Source organism: Antechinus flavipes, chromosome 1 (assembly GCF_016432865.1).
Source record: "Antechinus flavipes isolate AdamAnt ecotype Samford, QLD, Australia chromosome 1, AdamAnt_v2, whole genome shotgun sequence".
Lineage (NCBI taxonomy): Eukaryota > Metazoa > Chordata > Mammalia > Dasyuromorphia > Dasyuridae > Antechinus > Antechinus flavipes.
The window spans coordinates 80,591,080-80,608,877 of NC_067398.1; the positions used below are offsets into that span (position 1 = coordinate 80,591,080).

General features: G+C 43.0%; 1 protein-coding gene across 1 annotated transcript in view; it reads right to left on the reverse strand.

The window, feature by feature from the left end:
• The window catches only part of DNAH1 (dynein axonemal heavy chain 1), a 148,268-nt gene extending 130,756 nt beyond the window's left edge, over nt 1–17,512 (reverse strand). Inside the window, exons 1-5 of the mRNA XM_051985319.1 lie at nt 17,416–17,512; nt 10,682–10,872; nt 7,854–7,926; nt 2,966–3,140; nt 1,281–1,437 (exon numbers count right to left, since the gene is read on the reverse strand). Of these exons, the coding sequence (XP_051841279.1) occupies nt 1,281–1,437; nt 2,966–3,140; nt 7,854–7,926; nt 10,682–10,840 (564 nt within the window). The 5' untranslated portion in view covers nt 10,841–10,872; nt 17,416–17,512. The remainder of the gene's footprint in view (nt 1–1,280; nt 1,438–2,965; nt 3,141–7,853; nt 7,927–10,681; nt 10,873–17,415) is intronic.
• Between the last annotated feature and the right edge of the window lie 286 nt (nt 17,513–17,798).

Genomic DNA, 17,798 nt, shown 5'->3' on the forward strand with positions numbered 1-17,798 from the left:
AAAGGTTTGTGCTTCAGCCTCCAGCCACAACAAAGGTGGACGATGGGATGAATCTGTCTCAGCCTCCAAGAGCTTCTAGAGCGCTTGTCCTTTTGGCCCTGAGAGCTCCTCCTTATATATTCCACACTAAGTATATACCAATCATTATATCACTAGGAAACCATTATTTGTTGTAGGATTAAAGCAATGCTAAACCACATTTAACCATTGTCTCCTCAATTCGACTTAGTAACTGGTTTCATGTTCTGGCACATAACAGTGTTGGGAGGGCTGATAGTAGGATGACAGATAATGGGAAATAATAAAGAGATTTTCAAGAGAGAAACAAGAATATTAATAAAACATTAAAAATACACATTAGAAAACAAAAATAAACACAGAAGAGGAAAGTTTTAATACTACCTTGTTAAATTCAATATATACTTTTTAAAATCAAGCAGTATAGCATATATTTTGCTATTGGCCATCAGACGAATCCATAGCAGCCACTAGGCTCTGCAAGCTCCCTGAATCTCTAGAGATTAATGTGAGGGCTGGCTGTTACTTACGTGATCCAAAGTGAGTTTTAGTACAAATGAGCCCTGCACTCTACTCATCTGTGTCTGTGCTTTATTTCCCCTTCTAGATGGAGCATCATTAAAATAGGGACTTTCTTTCCTTAGTGCCATCACAGAGATCACTGTACTTAGTGGGTGTCTGATATGCTTTGTTGAATGAATTCATGAATGGATGAATGATCAAGAGATGACAAAAAGTGTCTTGAAAGCCTGATGCTAAAACTGTGCTGCAAGAAGCAGAGGTGAAGATGGCAGGCAGTTGGCGATGTGATGATAAGGAGAGAGGAGGACTGGGTGCATAGAGTCATCTTCATAGATTCTCACCAGGAATATAGGAAGGGCAGAGAAAAACTTGGGGTTCGTGTGACCTCTTGGATTCCCAGATTCCTCATTTGCATATAACTCTTTCTGTTGCTTATGAAACTCCAATTAATGTTTGGGAGAGTTCTGAGAACAGATTCCGCAGCCATGTTTCTGTCTTAGAGTCTTTGATCTCACAAGGCTCAGGGGCTAGAAAGCTTGTGAACTATAAGCTCCAAGTGTCATGAACGCTTGCTGATTTTTAACTGGCCTTATTCCTTTCTGAAGGGGACTAAAGGCCCTAGTTTCTAGCCATCCGAGCCATCCTATTATCATCATCAAAATCTCAGAACAGCTTCCTACCCTAGCAGCTAAATTCTTCCCCGAGCCAACCCTTCTCAGCCACTGGAATGGCTTTCTCACCTGCAATGGAAGATAATTGGGAAAGAGAGGGTCACGCTTCTGCTCAATGGTCTGTATGTTCCTGGGATCAGGGTGTCTGGGCATTAGCATATTTGAGTCTATACCCTCTGCAGCGAGGAGCTTGTGGATGTCCAGCTGTAGATACTCCCGCTTCCTCCTAGAAGGGAGAGAGTAGAAGGACCAGCCTTGCTGACTGCAGTAGTCACTCATGCGACTGCCTCACAGAGACCAGCGAGACCAGTAACGGGCCTTGAGCAGCAGAGGTGCCCAGGAACAGACGGGCGAGCCCCCGGGATGTCCCCAGAGTACTCACTCATCCTACTGGGTCTCTCTCATCTAAATCCAGTTCTGCTCCCTAAAGTACTGTGGGCGCTTTATGAAGCCAAGGGCTGACGGGTCTGGCTTTCTAAAACAAAAACCACGTGCACACATTTGGTGCTTGGCGATCCACACTACGACCCTCAGGCCAGGGGACTTTGCTCAGCTGAAACACACCCCTCTGGAAGGCGCCTGGCTCCCCTCAGCAGCGCTTGCTGAGGGTCCCTCCCTTTGCCTTGACAGCTTGCCCGGGGCCTTCTCAGGAGCAGTGGATGTCATGGGAGGATCAGCTGCTAGCTTCCCAAGCAGGGCCGGGGGCTGCTGGCCCCACCTGTGGATCCCTTGCTTTCTAACAGCAGCCACAGGGAACATCCCTGTAGGGTGTTCTCATCCCGGCTGCCTTCTGCCAGCCTACTCCAAGCCAAAGGCATGACTCAGCCCGACTGGGAGGGGAGGGAGGGTGACCCTGAGCCTCCCTGCTGTGCTCTGACCCCCTGGCCAGTTCCCCAAAACTTTACTTCTATACCCTTGCTGACTCTTCCAGAGAACGGTTCTGGCTTGAGTTAAAAGGCAGGGTGGTGGGCTGGAGAAGAGACCAAGGAGCCCTCTAGAAGGATCTCCATTGCCTCCAAGCTTCCTACTGCTGCTCACTTCTGACAGCACTGTGCCCTGGGGGACACCCTACTTCTTGCCCTAATCCCTCCCAGTCCTCTGTTACCAGGTCTTTCCCAGAGATAATGTGGGAACTTGGTTATAGATGCTAGAGGGCACATAGAGGACTTTTTCTTTTAAAAAAATGTGTGACTCTTTCCAACAATGAGATGACTAAGGCCAGTTCCAATGATCTCGTGATGAAGAAAGCCATTCACACCCAGAGAGAGAACTGTGGGAACTGAGGGTGGAACACAACACAGCATTCTCACTCTTTTTGTCATTGTTCACTTGCATCTTATTTTCCTTCTCATTTTCCCCCTTTTTGATCTGATTTTTCTTGTGCAGCAAGATAACTGTATAAATATGTATACATATATTGGATTTAACATATATTTTAACATTATTTGCCACCTAAAGAAAGGGGAGAAAATTTGGAACACAAGGTGCTGAAAAGGTCAATGTTGAAAAATTATCCATGCATATGTTTTGAAAATAAAAAGCTTTAAAAAAAAAAAAAAAAAAGAAAGGAAATGAGTGTATGTGGGTTTCCCTCTCCCCTTTTCCTTCAGACTATCTGAAAAATTAAAGTCAGAACAGATTTTGAAGTAATATTTGTGGGTCAAAGAAGTGTTTTTCCAATCCCTGAACTCTCCTTCTTTTCCCCACTCTTACCCCAATCCCCATAGCAATTTGTGCCTGGCCCCAGGAGTTACCTCTCTATCTCAATCTTCCTTGGACATTGGCCAGGAAGGGTCTGGAAGGGCACCTGAACTTTGGGTTCAAAAGCCTTGAGAGGAAAATCTGACTTCACCAAGATTTCAGTGGTAGCTCCAATCATTTCCTCAGTTAAGTGCTCTTCAAAATTTTCAGGAGTCTGGAAAGTCAAAGCTGGGGGAAACAAAATTATGAGTCAAACATGAAGACTGAGAATTGTGGCTGGGAAAGAGGGTGTCAATAAACCATACAGGGCAGACCTTAGACTCCACACAGGAAGCCTGAGATTCCCAGGTTTCTCCTTGTTACTGCAAAACTTGTTTCTTACATCTGCTTACCAGATAAATTAAATTCCTCAAAGAAGCTTTAACAACTTTTAAAAGCTTAGATTCTAGTTAAAAGATAAAACTTTCTCTCCCCCAAGTCACTAGATTATAAGATCATAGATTTAGGAACTAAAAAGGTCTTTAAAAGGTCATCTGTTTCAACCTCCCTCTTTTTTTATATTAAGGTCATGAGTGGTAGGAACAATCTCTGCTAAGATCCCTGCCACACGGACTACATTAGTTTTTCTCTTAAAGGCAATATAGCACACTTCTCAAGACTTAATTGATTGAACAGACCATTGGATGTAGCTCATAACACTGACATGGCTTCCCTATGGCCTATATATCAAAATCTAGAGATCCTCCCTTAGGTTTGGCACATATTCTGGCAAAGACAGAAACAGGGGAGCCATGGCCCTCCCCCCAAAAAATAGCCTTTCCATTTTATTGTTAAGTAAATCTCCTTTTGTTAACTATTAGATGGTCTATAAGTGTTTCATTTTGTTCTTCTCCCAAGCCTGAACCATTGGCCTGTACTGAGTAAAGATGATGTAAACTTCCTTTGTTTGAGCTTGGGACAATCCCAAATAGGGAAGCCATTATGTGGGGGTCCAGGCTCTTTCCACCACGCAGCCGAGGGATTCCAAAGTTCTAATCTTGAATACTGTGCTTACTGTCAATGGAGACTGCAGCCCAAGTTACTGTACAATCTAAGAGTATGATTTAATCCCATCAAAATTCCCTTGCCTTATCCCCAAACCAGAAGAATCTTAGTATCTTTCCCAACTTCATATCCTCTGAAAGGCTTCCTTGTTCAAGTAAAGACTGGACTACAAACATCGAATGCATTACAATCTCCCCCAGGGTTTCCTCTCTATCTCCTTGTCATTCCTGTGGCTCCCAGTACCTAGAAGTCTGTTAATCAGAGTTAGGTCTCCGGGTCACAAGGGAGGGGCATGGGGAAAGGCTCTGGCTATACCACAATCTCGGTAGCACCTTGTACTTGTAGGTGATCAATGATTATCATGTACTCGGACTGCTAGAGAGCCTTGGCTTCCTGGATTACCCATCGCCAGGCCAAACCTGGGGTCCATGCGGCAGCTGCCGGGTCATCAGCATTCTCTCCCAGGGGCCACCACCGGCTGGGGCACTGCCTGCACCACCTCTGATGTCCTGCTGGCTTCCTAAAGCATTTTTATAAACCTGATAACTCTCTTTAAATGTCCCTCTCACAAAACAGCATCAGAGCCAAATGGGGCATTTCATTCAAAGTCAGCCCCTGAGGCTACACTATTCATAGCTTTGGAATTTTCAAAATAAAGATTTTATCCAATTCAAGGAGCCACAATTTTATTACACTGCTAAGAGCTGGATAAATCCACAAATAACAGTCTTTAGCAAGGAAAAGGGATTTTAGCAGTTAACAAGGGGAAAGACAAGTTCCCTAGTGGAACTCACAATTTACCAAGAGGAAGATGCCATGGTGAGGGAATATTCCATGGTGATCTAGCCCTAAAAAAGATGCAGAGTATGAGCAGACCTTTTGTAGGAGAACCATAATGGGAGGTGAGGGGGGAGAGGGAGGCTGACCTATAACTCGGTTTTCTGGTTAGATTTTGTAAAGGTGAGGTTTCTAAAGATCTCCACCTGGGGTGGGACTGTCTTCAAAAGTCCTCTTGAACAAAAGCCCACTTAAAACTCAGATGATCACATGGCTGCTTCTCTTCTTGCCTCAGTTATAATCCTAACACTGTTTTAGGCTCTGTGCTTAGACAACCTGGCTACCCCAGACCCCAACACTGGTAAAGGAAGAGTGAGAATTTAAGAAGGGCAGCAGTAAGAATAATAATAACACCTTTATACGATTTTTTCACGGTCACAAAGCAGTCCACCTTTAGCAAGCCTCGAGCCTTTCCTCTATTCCTGGTGGATCTGAGAAGTCATTTATGAGTGGTCCAAGTCCCAGGTGAAGTACATCCCAGGGCGGTGATTTTAAAATCACTGACTTTAGGGAAGGCACTGACTGCATTGATCAGATCTGCTTCAAAACCAGAAGTGGGGGAGACAACTAATAAAAGTGCTGAAACGGGCACTTCCAGGGAAGAGCTACCCCTACAGAGCAAGAGTGAACCCCAAGTTAGCTTTAGCTTGAAATTAGCATGAGTCAAATTGAATTAGCTAAATATTGTGACTCAGACCCAGTCCATGGGGGGGACCAAGCCAACTTAATGGGGTCTTATGCTTGAAGACCAAGCACCCAGCCAGAGCCGAGAGAAAAGGTTCAGGGCAGCATATCCCCAGCATTGACTCAGCTTGCAAGGCAGGGCAGGAAGGAGCACCCCACTAGTCTCAAGGGTCCCAGAGCCTAAGCTCCACTTCCCAAAGGCCCTAAACCTTCCTACCCAGCATTGCTTTCCTTGGTACCTGGGCTGCCTAAGCCAAATGGGGAAAAGATACATGAGCTCCCTGCTGCCACCTCCTCCCCAGACTCACACGGAGTGAAGCCATTCAGCCCTGAGCCGGGGGTGGGGTGGCAGGCCCCACTCTTACTCCCTCCTCAGCTGGGAGAGGGTCTCCGCCTTCTGCCAGCCCTGCTAGGTGCTGCGGCTCCCCACCAGGGCTGTCCTTGCACCGAAAAATGACCAGAGAGAAATTAGGAAGTGCAGAGGGTGGGAACTCTGGAGAAGTGTGCTGGCAACAAGGTGTTAACGCAGTGTGATGGATGAGGTGATGCTTCTCTCGTTCCCATATACACTTAGTACTTAGCCTGGGGATGTAACAGTTCTCCGGGTCACACATACTCAGGGTGCTGTGAGGATGTAATTGTAGTAAGGCATAGAGAAGGACTGGAAGACAGACTTTCCATCTTTGACCATCCTCCTGGTGGCTCTCCTGCCTCCTGCACTAAGATTCAGACTGAGCCACAGGAAAGACTCTAGCCTCTGTTCCTGACCATTCTCCTGGTGGCTCTCCTGCTGAGTCCCGTTGGTCGGACTAGCTGGGGCACTGGGTTTATTTCTGGGCGTTCCCTTTTAAGAAAGCCAATGACATGCTGAAGAATATGCCAGAGGCTGCACAAGCACTAGAAGAAACAACTGGGAGTATTTGGGCTGGAGTAGGGGACAAGGTTCAATTACTTGAAGAATTACCAGATGGAAAAAGGAAAAAGCACCGGTTCCAGTCAGCCCCAAAGGGCATCAAAGGGCAGAAACTGCTGAGAGAGAAAAACTCCAGACAATCTGAGGTGTCCAAAAATGTCACAGGTCCCCGGATGCCTGGGTCTTTGGGGCCCAAATAGGACCAAAAGCAGAATGCCCGGGCTCTTGTACCCCACTAACAGCTTGAAAGGAGGCCTGCAACTGGCAATTGCCAAGACTGAGGGACAGTAGAGGAAGCCCAGCGTTGGTCTGAGTGAGGCAGATCTGTATAGGAGACCCCAGCCTGTAAAGAAGGGGCTTCAAACAGATCTGGGAACCCAGAACAACGTGACTGGAGCTATTTTCTGGGCTTCCATTTTATCTGTGTCTCTCTAATACAACATTCCCTGGTATACTGGTCACACTGTTCTGACTGAAGCTGCCAGGAAGAAACAGAGGCCCAAGCGCTGGGCCTGCTGGGCAGGAGCAGCTGGATCCGTCCTGGTCACTCCTGGCTGGCCCTGACAGGTCTGAAGTCCCACCTCTGCCATTAACTCTCAGTATGTCATCTTGGCAAAGTCATTTCCCTTCCTCTCAGATTCAGGATCTCAGGTTCAAGGAAGAGAATCATGCTTCCCAGAACCTCAGAGTTGGGAGGATCTCCAGTCCAATCTGCCCCCCTGGGCCTGACAAAGTCCTTCAGATCTCACTACTTCCCAAGGCACCTGTTTGCCTTCTGGATGTGTTTTAAATGTTTGGAATTTTTTACTTATGGAGCTAAAATCTGCCTCCCACTTCCTCCTATCACAGCACCTTGGTTCTGCCTTAGCCGTGGTCATAGAGGGCTCTAGAACCACAAGCCAGGCCTGAATGTCACAGTGGACAGCATAGCCTAGGGACAGCCCACCCTCCCCAGCTTCTCCAGGCTATTGTCCCTCTACAGGAAGCAAGGATGGGCAACTCTTGGCTCCACTTGCCCAAGGAGACTCAGGAAGCCTCCAGGACACGGAGCTGCTGAACACGACAGGGAATCACTGAATCCAGGTGAATGTGAGGGCCCAGAACGCCTGGTGGAAAGGCCCCATCACCTGGCCCAGCAGCTCTTCTTCAGGATGATGGTAACAAGAGCTGCTTTCGTGACAGAGACCACACTGCCTGGTTCCATACCCAGATACAGGGATTATTTCCTCCTTTTCCAGAGGCAGGAACTGAAACCCAGCTTGTCCCTAAAAGGGGAAACGGCCCTAGATTCCTCAAAGTTACTCAGCACCAGGAGGTACCTCAGGACACTCAGACAGCACACGGGTCAATTCCAACATGGCGTCAGCCTTGAACAAACTGAAGGCAAGGTGGGCAGGAAGAGCTCCCCTGTGCAGCCCCTGCCCCCGCCCGGCACGCCACCAAGTCCCCAGAACAAGACTTACCATCTGGGGTGTACTCATCCAGGTCTGCCTGTCGGAGGAGGTCTTTGTGTACAATGGCACCGCCGCTGACATTCTGAAATCAGAAACACTGAGCATCATCTGAAGAATGGGGGCAGCTCCCTAGGACCTCACTGGGGGCAGAATGAACTCCCTCCAGAGCAGACCCAAGAGCAGGAGAATGAGCAGCAGGTCACTGCTTCCACCAAAGCCCTGGGCCTCCAGGACTACAAATACCTCTCCTTCAAGGATGACTGAGTCTATCCTATCTGTTATTTCATCATTTTTTATTCATGAATAGTCATGGGACTATATGACAGGGAAGAAATTATTTAAAGCAATATATGTATAATAATATGAAGAGTATTTATAGCCAGATTAAAGAAATGCTCCAAATCACTAATACATATAGAAGTGCAAATTAAGGCAGCTCTGAGGTCCTACCTCACGTCTGCAGATTGTCAAAGTTGACAAAAAGGGAAAATGACAAATATTGTAGGAACTGTGGGAAAACAGGCCCATAAAGGAAAAGGCCGATAAATCTGTGAATCAGTACAGCCATTCTGGAAAGCAATTTGGAACAATAAAAATTATTAAACTGGGCATATCCTTTGACTGAGCAATTCCGCCATGAAGACTATATCCCAAAGAGATTTCTTTAAAAAGAAGAACTGGACCTATATGCACAAAAATATTTATAACAGCCCTTTCTGTAATAGCAAAGAAATGGAAATAAGGCCCAGAAACTGGGGAGTAGATAAACAAGTATGGCATAGGAATGCGATGAAAACTGAAAGCTGGAAGAAGTCAAACAAGGTAAATCAGAACACATTATAGGACATCAATACTGTAATAAATGAACAATTTTGAAAGGCTTAAGAAATCTGAATCACAATGATCAACCACGAGTCTAAAGAGCCAATGATGAAGAATACTGCCCATCTCATAACAGAGAGGCAATGGACTAATATGAAGGATGAATGTTGGCCAATATAGGGATTTGTTTTGCCTGACTGTGCTTATACATCTCAAGGGATTTGTATTTATTTTTTCCTGGGGTAGGGGGAAATTGGGGAGAAAGGTAGGAAAGAGGGCAAAAAATTTGTGATAAGTAAAAAAATAAAAATAAAAATATATAATTGTTTAAAAAATTGACAAAGAACAAAAAGTAGAAACTATGATTTTTCAGACCACTCCCTGGTCCAAAAAAAAAAAAAAACATTAGTTAGAAACAAGTCTTACTGGTTGTTTTGATCTCAAAATGAATGGAGAGCTTATGTTATTTCCTCCTAGATCCTTCCCTCTACTTGTCACTCCTCAAATTTTCTTCAAGTATCTTACTGGATTTCTCATGGAATCACGGGATTTAGATATGAGATAGGCTGTGGAGATACACTGCCCTCATTTTAAAGATGAACAAGACCCTTCTACACTCAGGTTGGTAGGGCAGAACCGAACTAAAACCAACCCCACCTTCCCCCAACTCCCAGCGGCATGCGCCCTTTTCTGTCTAGACAGGAGGAGAAAAAGGCCAAGGAAGCCTCTGGATCACTGTGTCCCCAGATGGCAACCGCACGCACTCAGCCCAAGAGGAAGAGTTATGAGCATTTCAAGGAGGAGAGGGTCAAGCTGGAAAGCAGAAGTTGGCAGGAAGGAGGGAACAAAGACCTCCTGTCCTCCACCTTGGTGGACCACATAATTGGCATTTGGGTCTCGCAGGTACCCACAAACCCATTTTTCTCCCAAGTCTGGTTCCAGGCCCCAACAGCAGGCAAGGGTGCTATGTCCTAGAGAGGCTGGAAGGGAAGAAGGCTCTAGAGGCAGATTTGCCAGTGGCTGAACTTGCCTGGAAGAGGATGGGATCTCTCTAGGGCTCCATAGGAGCAAGAGAATAATCTGGGGAATGGGCATATGGAATAAAAACAGCAAACGGCAGCCGTGGTGGTTCTCCTCCCCAAGCCTCCCTGCACAAACCACCAGACCTGACTTCCCCACCATTCTCCAGCTTCCCTCCTTCTGTCCCTCCTGCCCCAGCCAGCCTTCTGGTCTAACACCCCCTGTCTGCAGATCTCACCCCACTCCATCTCCTCCGACATCCTTTGTATTTTCTTGTTTTATCTGACCTCCTGTGCCCATGGACTTTTAATTCCCAACAGGGCAGGAACTGTGTCACACTTGTAATATCTCCTTTGCCAAGCCCAGCACATGGAAAAGGAAGGAGAAGAAAGGGAAGGAACCTACTCTTCCTCTCCTCAGCTTTGTTACTTAAGTTTACTCAAAAGACCCTATGCTGATCCTTCCTCCTGGTACCTTCAGGAAATCATCAAGACCCCATTTTCACATGGGGCTATGACACACTTGGAATCAGAGGCCCAAGCTTCAAGCCCTAGCTCCACCATTTACAAGCTGGGCAACCTTAGGTGAGAAAGGAGGGGCAAGAGGCAGACCCTTCTCTGGACTTCCTCATAACTTGCATTGCTTCCTTTATAGGGCTAAGGGAAAGATAAAGAGAATGGATACAAATCAAGTGGTTTGTTTTTGTTTTTTAATTTTAAAATGCTCCACAAAGGCAGGTTGCTAACAATCAGAAGACTAACTTCCATGACTTAATTGATCTAATTTCAAGTGTGAAAAGCAGGCCTAAATTCCAATGCCCCTCCTCTGCAAGGCAGTGGAAGTGATGTACATATAGACTGATTGCAAAGCAATATGGGCAATTACCAAACTCACTTGAGAACTCCATTTGTAATAGATAGAGAGAAACTCATTGATGGGATTTTTAAAAGCTCACCATACTTACAATAGCCAGGAAAAAGTCTGGAAATACTTACCCCTAAAATATTTAAGGTCCCAGGAGTAAGAACTTCAGAATAAAACCCACGGGTTTTAATCATTGGATACATCTTGGACTTGTCAGATGGAGAATTAGCATCCTCATCAGCATCTGGGCTCTTGGAGGTTCCCGGTCTTTCCTTTTTGTTCTTATCCATTTTGCCTTCTCATATAAAGGAGGCCAAACGTCCTGTAAGAAAATCCACAAGGTGATTGATCTCTAGTGAAAGATCTTCGGTCATCCTTCTATTCTTAGCATTATAGACCCCTCTGAGAGTTTCCTCTTCATAAATTCAATCAATCAATATTTATTAAGCACCTACTATGTGTGAGGCACTGCATTCCATCACCATGCCTGTATTTCCTAAACTGTGCTATTATTATTATCATCATTATTGGGGTAGCTTCCATCCCTAATCCTCCTCATCAGCTCCAGCTTCCTTTTCAGGTTGTGGCTGGCCCGCAGGCCCCACCTCCCCTTCTTTTCTAAGTCACCTGTTCTCTAACTTCTCTAACCAGCAAGGTCACTGGTCTACAGTGGGTTCCACCACATGGATCGTTCCAAACTGAGCCAGTTTTTTAACCTCTGAACTGGAGTTTTCAGCGCTGCTCTGGCAAAGACATTAATGACTCCTCGAGAACAAGCCTTCTGAGGCCTTATTTTCAGCTCTGGGAAGTCTTCCTTTGCACAGGAAAGCAGTTCGGTGGTCTGGGTGCAGCTGCTGGACATTAGACACAGCCAGTCCCCTCCTCCCCACAGCTAAGTGGCGGTGCAGGGGATGGACTCTGGGCAGAAAAGGGGGTGACAGGAAGGTGCTCCTGCTGAAGAGGAGGAAGCACAGAAGACCAAGACAGGTGACCAGGCTTTTGCCCAGCTTGCTGGGGACTGCCAGAGTCTAGACACAGTCATTGAGCTATTAGGGAGTGCCATGGGCTAAGTGATCTGAAAAGTCTCTCCTTAACGGGCAGTGTGTTTGTGTGTGCTGTATTTAACTGCTGGCTATCTGCTTTTTGCCTTCCAAGTGTTCAAATCTGGCCTCTTATCAAGTCATTTAACCTCAGCCTCAGTTTCTCCAACTGTAAACTATTATTTTAATAATAATAATATAATAATAGTACCAACCTCATTGGGTTATTAAGGAGCAAATGAGATAATATTTAGAAAAGACTTAGTACAGTGACCAACATGGAGCTGATGCTTGGTAAATGCTTATTTCCCCTTCCTCTAAAGTACCAGATCAAGCTAAAATGTAATGAATAGGAAGCTAACTTTGAAGCATAAAGACCTGGGTTTCAATGCCCATCTCGGACTCCTCTTGGCCATGAGAACTTTGGGCCAGCCCACTCTATCGCTCACTACTCTAAGAAATCTTCTCAGACTAACTGCAGAGAAAATTGTGCATTAAAGGAAAGAAGTCTCCCCCATCTGTAAAATCACGGGTCCAATCACTAGCCATGACTAAAGAATTCAATAGATATATTTTTCCTTTTATATATTTTTACATTATAGCTTTCCTAAACTGTAATTGTACAGAAAAAAGTTTTCCACTGAAACAGATTAGACCAGTTGTGTTACTTACATACATTAGCATGATCTGTCAAATGTAAAAAAAAAACTGCTATATATTCTCTTTGGTTTTGGTTTTGGTTTATTTTTAGGTGATCAGGACTGCCTTGTCCAGAGTTACATAGACTAAGTGTCTCAGACTGGATTTGAACTCAGGTTCTCCTGACTCCAGAGCCAGTGTTCTTTCTACTGTAGCTCCTAACTGCCCCCCAACTGTTAAGTATTCTTTTTTTTTTAATTAAAGCTTTTTATTTACAAAGCATATGCATGGATAATTTTTCAGCATTGACCCTTGCAAGGCCTTCTGTTCCAAATTATCCCCTCTTTCCCCCATAGGCTATTAATAAAATGCCATGAGCTCAGTTTCTTTTAATGTGGATTGGATAATTTTAATCCCGACAATAGCCAAGTATGAGTTCAGAGTGATTAACAAGTCAGAAAAACTAACGTGGATACAGAGTCCTATCCCAAAAAACCCTGGGACTCCCATGAAAGGAATAACAGTAGCCTGTAAAACACACGTGACCAAGTAATGATCATAGGAATATAGCTGAAAGTTGGACTTTCACTTGAGTTTACCATCAATAGACACACATTTTTATAGCCTTAGACTTTCCTGCTTGACAGTCCCTGGATAACTGGCAGCAAAGTGCTTTGTGATGAATGAGAAGAGAAAGTGTATTTCAGGCACCGAGGAGAGCCAGGGTCACAAACACAGAGAAGCGGGTTTTAGGAGAGGAACGGAACAGAGTCCAGTTTGGCTGAATCTCAGAATATGAGAGGAAAAGGAATGAGGCTAGAAGGTGAGATTGGGCTGGGATTGGGAATTCTGGATCCACTAAGAAGCCACTGGAGATTAGGGTCAGACATGTTAACTCTTCCTTGGAGTTAAATTCCTGTTACACTGCAACAAGATTGTAAGCAGAATAGACCACTGCAGGGAAATGCATTGAGGGACACTGTAAAGGTATATAGGGAATAATTATGAAAACTATACAGAGTACCAGATGTTATATTGCAAAATAGTCATCATCAAAACAGTATGGTACTGGCTAAGAAAAAGAGCTGTGGATCAATTTATATGATCATGATAACCTAGTATTTGATAAACTCAAGAGATCTGAGCTTTTGGGACAAGAACTTACTATCTGACAAAAATTGCTAGGAAAACTGGAAAGCCATGTGACAGAAACTAGGAATAGATCAACATTCATACTATATACCAAGATAAGGTCAAAATAATTATATGATTTAGACATAAATGGTGATAACCATAGTTAAATTAGAGGAGCTTGAAATAGTTTGTCAGATCTATGGAAAAGAGAAGAATTTATAATCAAACAAGAGAAAGAGAATGCTACAATATGTAAAATGGATAATTTTATTATATTAAATTTCAAAGGTTTTGCACAAATAAAACCAATGCAGCCAAGATTAGAAGGAAAGCAGAATTCTGGGAAACAAGTGTCTCTGATGAAGTCCTCATTCCTCAAATATGTAGAGAACTGAGTCAAATTTATAAAAATACAAATCATTCCTCAATTGATCATTGATCAAAGGATATAAACAGGCAGTTTTCAAATGAAGAAATCAGAACTTTATAATCATATTAAAAATGCTCAAAATTATTATTGAAGAGAAATGCAAATTAAAACAACTCTGAAATACCACCTCATACCCATGAGTTTGGCTAATTATGACTAAAAAGAAAAATAATACATGTGGCGAAAATTGGGACACTAATAAATTGTTGGTAGAGTTATGAACTCTTCCAACCATTCAGGAAAGCAAAATTCTATGCCCAAAAGGCAGTAATTGTATAAATCCTTTGATCCAGCACTATCACTAGTAAATCTATATCTCAAAGAGATTTTTAAGTCTGTATCCCAAAGAGATTTTTGTTTCAAAAGGTGGGAGGATAAAAACTTATTTGTACAAAAATATTTCTGGTAGCTCCTTCTGTGGTGGCAAGGAACTGGAAGTTGGAAGTATGCCCCTCAATTGAGGAATGGTATATGATAGTAATGGAATACTGATGTGCTATAAAAAATGACAAGCAGAATGCTTTCAGAAAAACTGGAAAAACTCATGTGAAGTGATGCAAAGTAAAGTGAGCAGAACCAGAACTGTATATAGTAACAACACTGGTGCACAATAATTGACAGTTATTCTCAGCAATACAATAAAGGACTCTTGATGAAAAAATACTGTCCATCTCCAAAGAAAGAATTGATGGTCTGAATACAGATTGAAGTATAACATTTTTCCTTCTCTTTTTATTTTTTCATGTTTTTTTTTTGTTTTGTTTTGTTTTGGAGTTTTTTGGTCTGTTTTCTTTCACAACATGACTGTTTTGCATCATTGCACTAGTATAACCTATATCAAATTGTTTACCATCTCAGGGAGGAAAAGGGGAAGAAGAGAGAAACTCAAAAAAATTTTAAATGGGTATTAAAAATTGTTTTTACATACAATTGGGAAAGAATAAAATATCACTAAAAGAAAAAATATAAAGGACAATCTCCTCAAAAAACCTAGCTTATGTAAAACCTGAGCATAGTCTCTAATTGATATATTTTTCTTTCCTTTCAAAGATAACTCATTTTTGTGAAGTGATTCAACTATTCTAGAGAGAGATGGTGGGCTGACTGATTTAAGAAAAGCTGGAAAGACTTCCATGAACTGATGCTGAGTAAAGTGCACAGAATTCAGAGAACATTTTATACGCAACAAGATCATGTGATGATCAACTGTGATGGATTTGACTCTTTTCAACAATGAGGCAATTCAAGGCAATTCCAATAGATCTGTAATGGAGAGGGTCAGAGAAAGAATTATAGAGTCTGGATGTGGATCAAAGCATAGTATTTTCACTTTTGTTGTCATTTGTTTTTTTTCCCTCGGGTTTTTCCCCCCTTTATGATCTGATTTTTCTTGTACAGCATGACGAATATGGAAATATGTTTAGAAGAACTGCAATGTTTCACCTACATCAGATTGCTTGCTGTCTTGGGGAGGAGGAAAGGGGTTCGGGGGGGGGGAAATTTGGAACACAAAATCTTGCAAAGTTTGTTGAAAACTATCTTTACATGTATTTGGAAAAATAAAATGCTATTTAAAAATAAAGATAATTCATTTAGGTGTGTGGACTATATTCAGAACAATATGTTAATCCAATCTCCAAATTTCAGGCAAAATGACACTTTTTCTCCAAGGTCAAATCTTTATCTCTAGTTATAAAAACAATTGGTTTTATATGATTACCAACTCAAGTCTTATAGGACTAGCTGCACAACTCTCTGACTGGAACATTGAATGTACCAAAGCCTAGAGCTCATATAGAAATCAGGAGGCTTAGGTCCTGGCTCTGATACTTAACTATCTTCATGATAATGGGCAAATCGTTTTGTTCCTCTAAACCTCAGTTTCTATAAAATGAAGATAATACTACCAAACATGACTATTGTGAGAAAAGTTTTGTAAATCTTAAAAGTTGCTGTGTCAAGATGAAGTAGTTAATTCTTTTCTCCCCACATCATCAAATTTTTTTAGTACAAAATTTCTATCTCTTCTCTGTACTTACCACGTATCCTATTTATACAAGCACATGCCATATCCTCATCCCATTAACTATGATCTCCCTGAAGACAGGAATTTTGTTTTTCATCTGTATTATCTTTCTCCCAGCACAAAATTCTTTGCTAACCCTATTTTCCTTAGGTTTATGGTTCAAGTCAAAGTACATATTTGTTGAGTTGGACTGAACTCAATCTGCTACTCCCCAGAAAAACAATCATATTTGGATTCATTTGATTGGTAATAGTGATCCCATTCGTAGAAAAAAGTTTGCAAAACTTGACTAAAAAAGTTTTAGTCAATTTTGGATTAAAGTTTGTTTTTTTTAAAAACAAAAAAAAAATCAAAGAATAATAACAGCAGTCCATAGTGCTGTACATCCTATAAAATGTCCCACATAAATCTATGAAGCAGGGAGGCAGGAATTATTACTATTGAAGTCTCAAATGATTAAGCAATTTGCCCACTACATAGAATTAATGGCCAGATTATATCTTTCTTCTCTCTTTTCTCTTTCCTTTTTCTTTCCCTCTCCTTTCTGTCCCTACTTTTCATTCTTTTTCCTGAGGTCTTCTGACTCCAGATCCAAGGTTCCTTCTAGGATATCAGAGCCTTTCTACAAATCAATCATTCTACCTTGTTTTCCATGTATGTTATATAACATTACTAAAGAATTTTTTTCTGATTGAAAACGGGATACAAAATGCAAACTCCACAATTTTGATAACTGAAAATTGCCAATTGTTTTGCAGCACTTTATTATATTTAGAATATTAGCTTTTAGTTAGCTACCGAATGAATACAGTAGACGCATTGGGTTTTAGTTCGCATTTTACATAGCTTGCATTTTAATACTTTGGTTTTTTGCTGTTTCTATTAACCTATAGCATTATTTTAATAAATGTCACAACACTAAGCTAAAATAATAATTCATTACACTGCCCAAAATCACCCCACTGGAGCAGGAACTAGATCCCAGGAGCACCCAAGAATTATTACCATGGCACCAAAGGGAAAAATTAGAAACGAAGGCAAGTGAGACGAAGTGAAGTGAGTTCACTTAAGCCGAAGAGCTCAAAGAATCAAGATTTAAAGCTAAAAGAGGTCCTTCATTTTATTAATCCAACCCCCTCAATTTACATATAAGGAAACTGACGTCCCCAAAGGTTAAGTGTTTAAATGTTTTGGCCGGAAGTGATAGGAAGTAACTCGGCGCTTGGTACAGTGTCTGGCATGCAGAAGGCGCTTAATAAATGTTTACTGAATTAATTCAAATCACTTCGAGTCGAACTGAAGAGACTGGAGCTGAATTCACTGATCACTGAGTTGAGGTGCACTTCTGAAGTTCAGCCAAGGAGAAAAGTAGAATTAACTGGGGCTCCCCCGCCGCCCACCTGGACCAGTTCCCCCAGGCCTGCCCTCCGTGCCCGGGCAGGGACCGGGGAGACACCCCCACAAGACATCCCCCATTCCTCTCCTGCTTCCACACCCTCCGCTCCCTAAGACTGGGGGGGGTGGGGGGGAGGGAGGAAGGTTTAAAGAAGCGGCCCGGGACTTCCCGACCAATCACCTGGCTCGCCCCACGCCTACCCGCTCCGCAAAAGCTTCGGTCCGGGGGGTAGCCGAGGGAAGCAACGGCCACCGGAGGGAGAAGGAGCTCAAGCTAGGCTCAACCTGTTTCTAAGGGAGGACGCGGCGGCCGGTTGCTAAGGAGAGGATCCATTAGAGTCCAGAAAAGGGGGGGACTCCTCTATGTGCGCAGAGACTTCTCAAACACATCCCAAATTCTATCAATCCCGACCTGGAGAGTTACAAATAACATTTCTAAAATACCTTTCTGCTTGTTATCTTTGTCAGAGAGTAACTAAAAGAAGTGATCTACATAAAAGCGGTTGCTCTCTTCCCCATCCTTTTTATTTGGTTTCTCCCACCACAGGATGAGTCCCATCTCCCTTGGTAACTGCGCCTGCCTG